At 27.2% G+C, this 9,167-nt stretch overlaps 1 protein-coding gene across 1 annotated transcript in view; it reads right to left on the bottom strand.

Moving 5' to 3' along the window:
- Positions 1-9,167, bottom strand: part of LOC108688166 (potassium channel subfamily T member 2) — a 106,005-nt gene that overhangs the window by 10,484 nt on the left and 86,354 nt on the right. The window contains exons 9-15 of the mRNA XM_018194312.1: positions 8,683-8,847; positions 7,969-8,189; positions 7,144-7,341; positions 6,545-6,771; positions 5,749-6,270; positions 3,100-3,261; positions 1,650-1,803 (exon numbers count right to left, since the gene is read on the bottom strand). Of these exons, the coding sequence (XP_018049801.1) occupies positions 1,650-1,803; positions 3,100-3,261; positions 5,749-6,270; positions 6,545-6,771; positions 7,144-7,341; positions 7,969-8,189; positions 8,683-8,847 (1,649 nt within the window). The remainder of the gene's footprint in view (positions 1-1,649; positions 1,804-3,099; positions 3,262-5,748; positions 6,271-6,544; positions 6,772-7,143; positions 7,342-7,968; positions 8,190-8,682; positions 8,848-9,167) is intronic.

The following is a 9,167-nucleotide window of genomic DNA, read 5'->3' as shown; positions in this document are numbered from 1 at the left end:
AAATATTTTATGATAAAACGGCAATTTGGAATCCGTTTATTAAAATATCCGTTATTAAAATATAGAATATTCAAAGATAAGGTTTTTATGTCCATGAGTACATACAAGCTCATTAAAGATAACAGAGTAAATGACGTATATAATGATTATTTACACGTCCTAAAATTTTAAATTAAGATTTAATTAAGATTTAATTTTGAAATTGAGATTAAATTAAGATTTTAATAATATATTATACATTTTTTGATAATTTTACTAATTATAAATTTTAATAATTATATTATAAATTAATCTCTATAAAATTTCAGATTCGAACTAACGGAACAATATTTTCTAATTGAAATCATTTTTGTTTATTGCATAAAAGTTAGAGGATGCAAATATAGGTCGTTTCATTACACTGTTCGCCCACGCGAACTAATACTAACTTGCTGACATGATCATGATGTCGAGAAAACGTAAGATAAAGATGAAAACATATTGTGAAGAGGAAGTACACAGCACATTCATATAATTCCCGGAATATCTACGTAAGTATCCTCTTTTTCAATGGCATAGAATTAACGTTACAATGGTTCCTGACGCGTCCGCGTTTTAACACTAATGATGTCATTAAATTAAAAACGTGTCGAGTCGTATTGCACGATTTTTTTTAGAAAAATATGAATGATGATGAGTGACCCCATCTTCATCGTATTCTTCAGCAGAGGTTTTTTAGAATTTCACAATAATGTATAAAATGGAATTAAAAAAATTGGTAACTAAAAATATAATGTTATTAATTTTATGAGAATTTTACTTATTAAGTTTAAAGAAAATGTAAATAAAATGATTTTTAATAGATAAAATATTGTACAGCTATTTTCTCTCTTTTTCTGTTAATTTTGCATGACAATTTCGAGATTCACTAAGAAAGAAATCCAATTTAAGTCTAATGAATAAAAAGTTAAGTAATAAATAATAAGTTAATAATTTTATTCTAAGAATTAATTTATATACAAAATAAAACATCAATATGTATGTTTAAAAATATATAAATTATATCAGAAAAGTGAATTGTGTACAAAAGTACTTTAATAGTTTTATCCAATTTGATTTACGATATATATAATAATTTAAAAATAAAATATAATTAATTTCACTTTTTGTTCTTTTTTAAAAAAGTTTATAAAAATAAATCAAAAATTATTTTATAATAAGACAATAGTACAAATTAATATTATTAATTAAATTATTATTTATTTATTCAATTTCGAAAATTTCAGATTTGTCTTTAAAGAGTTATTTATCTTTAGATGTATTGATAGTGTGCAGATACAAAAAATATAAAATACATACAATATGCATAAGTATAAGAGATACGTTTATAATGCACATAAACAAAAAAATCCGTTGCACAAGACCGTATCATGCAAGTGAGACAAAGTGCAAAATTGTTTGTCCTTAGAAAATTTTGCAATTGTGCTTAAAGTCGATATATTCATAACGTATATTAAACAATTCGGAAGAAGAGAAGAAAAGATAAAAATTTTTGCTAATACTTTTTTTTCTCGATTTATTTCTCAATAAGCTATTCTTCGTGCTGCAGTATAGATATCCTTTGATGTAATGTATTACGGTGGAAGTCGAGAAAAAGACAAAATACTTACGCGATCTTCTCGCTTGGCGATCTCCAAGGAACATCATCATCCATTTCATCTTCCGACTCGTCAGCTTCGTGGTCTAAGGATTCTTGACCAGGGAGATGTAACGTTGAGCTTGTCAACATATCTGGTACTGGTAGAATACTTGGTCTTCTGCTTCCTAAAATATTTCAAACAAAAAATCTCTCCTCTTTCTCTCTCTCTCTCTCTCTCTCTCTCTCTCTCTCTCTCTCTCTAATATATAAAATATCTCGTTAACTTATATCGATACTTCTTTTACGTTTTTAAAATTTATATATATTTGTGTTTTATTATGATTTATTATATATAAGAAATTTTATCTTCCAACCTAAATGCATTAATATAATGAATGTGTTGATTTAATATTAACTTAATACTACTTGATTTAATATTGATTTAATATTAATTTAATATTGATTTAATATTGACTTAATTAATATTTTGTTCGTGTAAATTTAAATGATCTTATTGCTATATAAATATTTAATATTAAAAATTATAGTTTTCTTCATGACAATTTGATATATAGTATTTAAATTTTAATTTAATAGATAATAATTTATTAAAATTCAAAAACATAGATGAATAGTCAGACATATATACTTTTTATTCAATTATAAAAAATTTTGTTTAAAAAAGACAATTTTTATTTGTTTAAAATTAATTTTAATATTAAAAATTAAGAATTCAAAGTAGTAGAATTCAAAAGTAGATAACTCGTATTCAATTATGTTTTGAAAAAAATCAAAGCCACAAAATTTTAAATTTTTAACATGAGAACAGTATTAAAATATGACATATTCATGAAGACATTTAATTGACAAAAGAGTATGTTTTACCTTATCCTAAAAATATTATATTTCAGAAAAAGTTTGTTATATTTTAAACAAACTTGCATAGTATATGATAATTTTGATTTTATCTTGATTGTATCAATTTGAAATAAAGAAGGAGGATGTCAGCCAACTATTTAATAAATAGATATTTTAATTTTATTATAGTATCATACAAATATTGATATATAATACAAATACTGAAAAATGCATAATTATTTGTTACAATAACTCTAAAAATAGAAATACTATTCAATAGAAGTATTATTAATTAAAAATGCTTCAAACTAATATATTTCACGCAAAGGTAATCTGTCAAATGCACAAGAATATATTTTAATTCTAAATTTTGTTCAACATTATTTTAAATAGTTTTTAATCATCAGTTTTTAAATTTAAATTATAGAAAGATTATAAGAAACTAAAACAAATTTTTACAAAAATGACAAGCTATAAATAATACTAGATCAGATAATAGAATTTTATATTCGACACAATTTTTAAATATTTTCCTTTAGTATACAATAAAAAAAGTTAATTATTTTTTTCTCTAATTGAAAAGTATTCTTTAGTGCATTAAACGACTAATAAATAAAACTGACCTCTCCTTTGCATTAGAATTTCTGGACTAAGTAGATTTGGATTCGGATCGAGAGATCGTGGCACATCAAGATGATTTCCCGTGATGGGCGTTTGTGGCGTTGATCCTCCTTCTTTTAAGCATTGCCTCGAATCCCCGAATCCGCCGGGATCGAGATAAGTCGCTGTAACATATAAGACCGCGATAAATGATTCTAATATCGAAATTGACTCTCATAATATTCAATGGTCCTATGAAACTGCGGATATCAAAAGAAATGTCTTCATAATAATAGCTAATAAACATTAATAGAAGAAACATAATGTCATTAAGAAAGGAAATAATTCGATAATTCTGTATTGAGAAAAGAAATGTTATTTTATACATGTGTGAAGTTGGCCCCCAATTTAAAAAAAAATTAACTTTCCATACTTCATTCCATTATTTATCATTTGTATATGTATGTACATTTCGAATTTTTGTTTGCACACTTCTATTATAAAAATTATTAAAAGTTGTTTCATATTTCTTTGTTTTACATATAAATAATCCTACATTTTCATATTCTCTACTAAGCATTCAATGTCTTACATCAAATCACATAGTAGTTCCTATATATATCTGTATACTTTATTTCTATGTTATAACAATTTTAAAAGAAACAAGAATATATCAGTCTAGCAAAATAAACATTTCTTTAAGATTAATAATTTTTTGGCATCAATAGCAAGTTAATCAATTGCATTAAAAAAAATATTTCTTTAGTACTTTTAAATTCAATAATAGTGAATCATTTTATAGTGAAACATTTCTTTTAATAAAAAATAATAAATAAAAACTCTAAAAAATTATTGCAATTCATTTATAATTATGACTAAAGCTTGATATCTCTTTTTAATTTAATAAAATAATTGTTTTAATATCATTTTTAATACCAAAAATATTATAATTAGAAATTATTACTTTAATTAATACTCGTATGAAACACAATTTCTGGGATATTTTATTATATTAAATTTTATATAAATTACTATTTTTACAATCATTTATATTTTTGTTTATTTCAACTTCTTTTTCTATTTTTATCTTCATATTTTTGAATACGTTGAATAACTGATGGATATTAAATTATTATCTTAATGTGTATCGGTTATATCGCAACCAAAATCTATATGGAAGATTACCTTGAATGCCGAACTTAGAGCTCGTAACGAAGCGAGCAATATTTTACACTATAGCTTTGCAGTTTCCTATTCAGAAACTGCACTTACTGAAGATCGTTGATGACGACTGCTGAATGGTGTATGAATAGTATATGCACGCAGATTACACATAAAGCGATGTACAAGCGTAAACCACATCAATAAAGACGTAAATGAAGAGGAAGGAATCGTTCGACATTTAGGTCGGTTAATTTTTTATCAACGCCTGTATATAAATATTTAATCGCACGTGTGATTCGATATGCATTGTTATCCCGAATCTTCCACGTTTCGCTTTATAATAGAACACAATTTCGCTTTATAATAGAACACAATAAAATTTAAATAGTTATAATAAAACAATTTTGTGGACAAAGTTATAATTCTTGTGAATTTGAAATTTTTATATTTTAAATCTACTAATTATTTAAGTTATTTAAATAATTTTATAATTCTAATATTGATTTATATATCTACATACATTATATAGAACTAATATTATATTATTTATCAATTATTATTATTAACAGAATTTATATTTTACAGACAATGTTGTGAATTTCTGTAAAGGATAACTAGAAATATTAATATTTTAAAGAATTTGTAACATTTTAAAAGAATTTGATAATATATGTACATCAAATAGTTGCAATTTTTTAATTAATAGAAAAAATTATTTAAACTTGCATTTCAAAACCACTATCATTCCTTCTTTTTCTAAAAATAGTGCTTACTATTTTATTAATTATTGCTGCGACTTTACATTCATAGCTGTAAAGCATTGTGTTTTATGTATGTGTCATGTATATGTGTGATGATATACAAACACTTAATAAACATTATAGATAACTTTCTAAGCAATATTTAACAATGCTTATTAGTGCAACAAATAAAAGTACTAAAAAAAAGATATAAATCTAAGAATTTGTTAAATATTTTCATGTTCATATCATTTGTGAACAGATGCTTATTTTGAATCATTGACTCTTTGTAACGAGTAATTTTATTTTTCTGAAATACTTTTGCTTCAAAACTTCAGTTTTAACATTATGATAACTTTAATAGTTTCTAAAAAAGTCATTTGGAAATAAAAATATTGATTTTCAAAAAATATTGATTTTAAACTTTTTCAATCAAATAAACAATAAATAATTCAAATTTATAATTATTGGATATCAATCAGGCTTGAACAGATTGTGTAAAATTTTTTAGTTCGTTTGTAAAAATTATATTAGAATCTTCTTAAAATCAAATTTTCGAAATTTTTTGAATCTATAGCTCAATCTAATAATTAATCATTAATAATTAATCTATACTATTCTATATTAATTATTTTTCCGAACTCTGAACATCTTCAAAGGCATCTGATGAATTAATAATATAATATTTTTTAAAGCGAAATAAGAGAGATAAAAATAAAAATTGAAAAAGAAGAAAAAGAAGCATAGCTAGGCGCATGCGACACTCACGGTGGACATTGGATGCGAGTAAGTTGTAGTGTTGGGTTGGTATGGGCGTGCTAGGGAGGACCTGCAAAATAACCTGCGGCAACGGGGCCCTGTGATCTTGGGGACCGTTCGATCGGTCCTGCACACGGGGCCCCGTGCAGGTCTCCTGTCTGCAGAGTGTTTCGCTCAGCGTAATGTTACAACTGTTGGAAAATCGTTGGTGCACGTCGGCACCGTTGTTGATTGCTGTACCGTTCCCATCGCCGCAACCAGTGCAGCTGGTCGATATCGTCGTGGTAGTCGTCGTCATTGTTGCCGATGTTGCCCCTGTAGAATTCATGGTCGCCGTTACAGCGTTGGTCGTCGGAGTACTCGTTGCCGATCCGTTATTCGCAGATGTCGCGTCCGTCTTTGTCTCGACGATCACCTGTGTTGCCTCGCCAATACCGCCCTGATTATTCGCGACCACGAACGCGGAATTTTCCTCCTTGGTGATGCTCATGTAATAGCAAGTATCGGTCTTCTTCATTATATGTCGTGGCCCTGCGTATAGAAGTACACAATTGACGCACGTATTGTGGCAGCCTTTTATTCTATATATATTTATAACATTTTGTTTTTTACTATTCCTTTTTACTTCTAGTTATTACTATATTCATAATCTTTCCTGACAGAGAGCGAAATACAAGATCTACATTTCTGTAATGTTTCTTATTATTCAAGATCTTTATTTTTTTATTTTATTCAAGAAATAAAAAGCTGGAAAAAGTACCCAAGAAAAGGAAAGACACCGCGGTAATGTGTGTCGCGAGATTACCAGGATTCAGCAGGATAGTGTCCTCGTAAAATTCCGGAAGTTCCGCCGGTCTGACTGCGACAAGCGCAACCCCATATTTCCGGTGGCTGTGAAAGGATGCGTAGGTGAAAGATTTTCCCTCGTACTCTCCGAAAAAGCGGGAGTCGCCGAGAATTATATGATAAATCTCGTTGCCGGAACATTTACCATATAGCCTGTGCCATTCTTCCTGCGACTGTTGACCTTCTCTGTGAAGAGAACATTTCAATTTATAATTATTTTGTCTTTATGCAATCTTTATAATATGTAATATTTACAACATAAAATTACACAGAGTAAACAGTAGTATAAAATAACACATTTCATCGTATATTATTTTGTAAAATGTATTACAGTATTTAATAAATGTATTGCAGTATTTAATAAAATCTTACAATCTCACATATATATTTATAATTTGGTAATATATACATTTCATCGAATTGAAATTAATTCTTTCATTATATATGTTTAAAGATTAAATAAATATTGAAGAATAGTCTTGTGAGTGTATACACTACAAAACTGCATGTGGCTAAATTTGTAGTCTAATTATGCTTTATGGTTTGAACAGTACTTACTGTCCCCTGGATGTGTGTAACAACAAGGTCACCAACGTTGATGCGCCGGGACACGTGCAATTATTTGCCAAAAGGGCGTATTTAAATTCATCCTCGCACACCACGTGCTCCGCGAACTTCACATGAAGCTTGTTTTCCGGACGGAAGATTTGAACATATTGAGGAACGATGGGCGCAAAATCTTTCACCGCCCATGATCTACAATTGTCAAAATCAATTATCCATGAGATTTAAATTCAATTTTTTTTCAAATTATTCAAGATAATTCTGTGTTAAAGAAAAGAATTTTGAATGAAAAGAATGCTGAATGGAAAAGAATTTTTTAAAACATATATTATATATTTTCAATATATATTCATATATATATTTTCATATATAAACTACATATTTTCATTATATAACATTATTTGATTATTTCTTGAATAAAAATTTGATTATCTATAAAATATTCATTTTTCCTATTTTATTTTATCTACAGATCTTTTATCAATTCGAGACTTAATTAGAATTACTGAACAGAAAGCCGATGTCTTAGGTGTTCGCTTACAAGTCAACTGCGCTTTACAACTGAATTTGAAAGTAAAGAAAGTTAAGTGATTAAGGTCAACAGGAAAGCTTAACTTCTATTTAAATTCTAAAGTAAAACTTAAATGAAAAATGTCTGAGATTGATCGTCGGGAATAATATTAGAATTGCAATGTTTAATACCTATAACGTGAAACCTTTATTAAGGAAAAAAAAAAAGTAAGAAGATGATAAAATTTACAACGACAATTATAAACTTCATTAACGAATTATCTTGAACAATTTTCATTTATCGCTGACCTGAGTATAGTGTGTTCGTCAGCAGCGGTTTTGTCAGCATAATTTCTCGCTGCTAACACGAAACAAGCTTCTGCCTCGTTCATCCTAGCTCTCGCAAGATCGCCATCCTTCAGGCATGAGCCTTGTATGTAGATTACCCTCTGCGCCCAGATTGGCACTTGCAGAATCATCCGCATTGTAGTGTCGAGTTCCATCGGTGATAAAAGCACCACATAATAGTCCTACTCGTGTTCAGATCATTTTCAATCATTAACATTAAAAATGATAAAATAAATTAAAGCAAAAGCGTGTAGAAAGATAAATAATGTACTTAATTAACGTTCTCCATATTTTTTAAGTCATAATAATATCATAGATCTTTATAAATGCACCAGAAGTATATTGAATATGTATATTTTTATTCGTAATTATTTATATAAAAAATTAAAATTAAAATTATTTTAAATTAAAATTAAAATTATTTTATAATAATTATATTTTTATTTAATATAATTATAATTATATTTTTATCTCATTCAGCAATGTATTTTTAATTTTTACAGATCGCGTTGTAGTCGTGATTAAAATTAAATTCGACGACATGTTTTAAATTAACTTAATTACCTCAGCTACTTTAACTATGATAAACTGAAAGCTTGATAAAGAATTTTTACGAAATCACAAGTCGTCTAGTGCATAATGAAATATTCACGGCACGTAATTCGTTCGCCTAACCTGCAGCAAGGGATGGGCGTAAAACTCGTTTAGAAAGTCCATAATGGTGTCGGCTTGCAATGTCGTACTGCAAACTACCACATGCTTCTCGCTTTGTGCTCTATGTGATGAATACGAGCCACCAAGCTTCTGTCGTTCCATCCATGTGAATGCTAACTGTTCGAACTGTAATCAATATGAGATTATTATACAATCAACTAATATTTACCTATTTGTATAAATCATAATAAATCAAAATAGGAAATCGCGTTATTCTTTACAAATTTATTAGATTAATAGATCAAATGAATAAACAAAAATGTAATTTTGTTTTAATAAAAATAAAATTATATGTTTATATGCATATTCCACAGAAGCTGTTTATATTGAAAATATTGAAAAAATACAATAAAAATACAATAAAATAAAATTTTTATTTTTATCATTTCTTTTTCAAATCTCTTTTTCGTGCAATTCTTCCATTGCCTCTGAAATGTAAAATTGTA

Source organism: Atta colombica, unplaced genomic scaffold (assembly GCF_001594045.1).
Source record: "Atta colombica isolate Treedump-2 unplaced genomic scaffold, Acol1.0 scaffold226, whole genome shotgun sequence".
Taxonomy (NCBI): domain Eukaryota; kingdom Metazoa; phylum Arthropoda; class Insecta; order Hymenoptera; family Formicidae; genus Atta; species Atta colombica.
The sequence above is the reverse complement of the archived record's forward strand: the minus strand, read 5'-3'. Positions and strand labels throughout refer to the sequence as shown.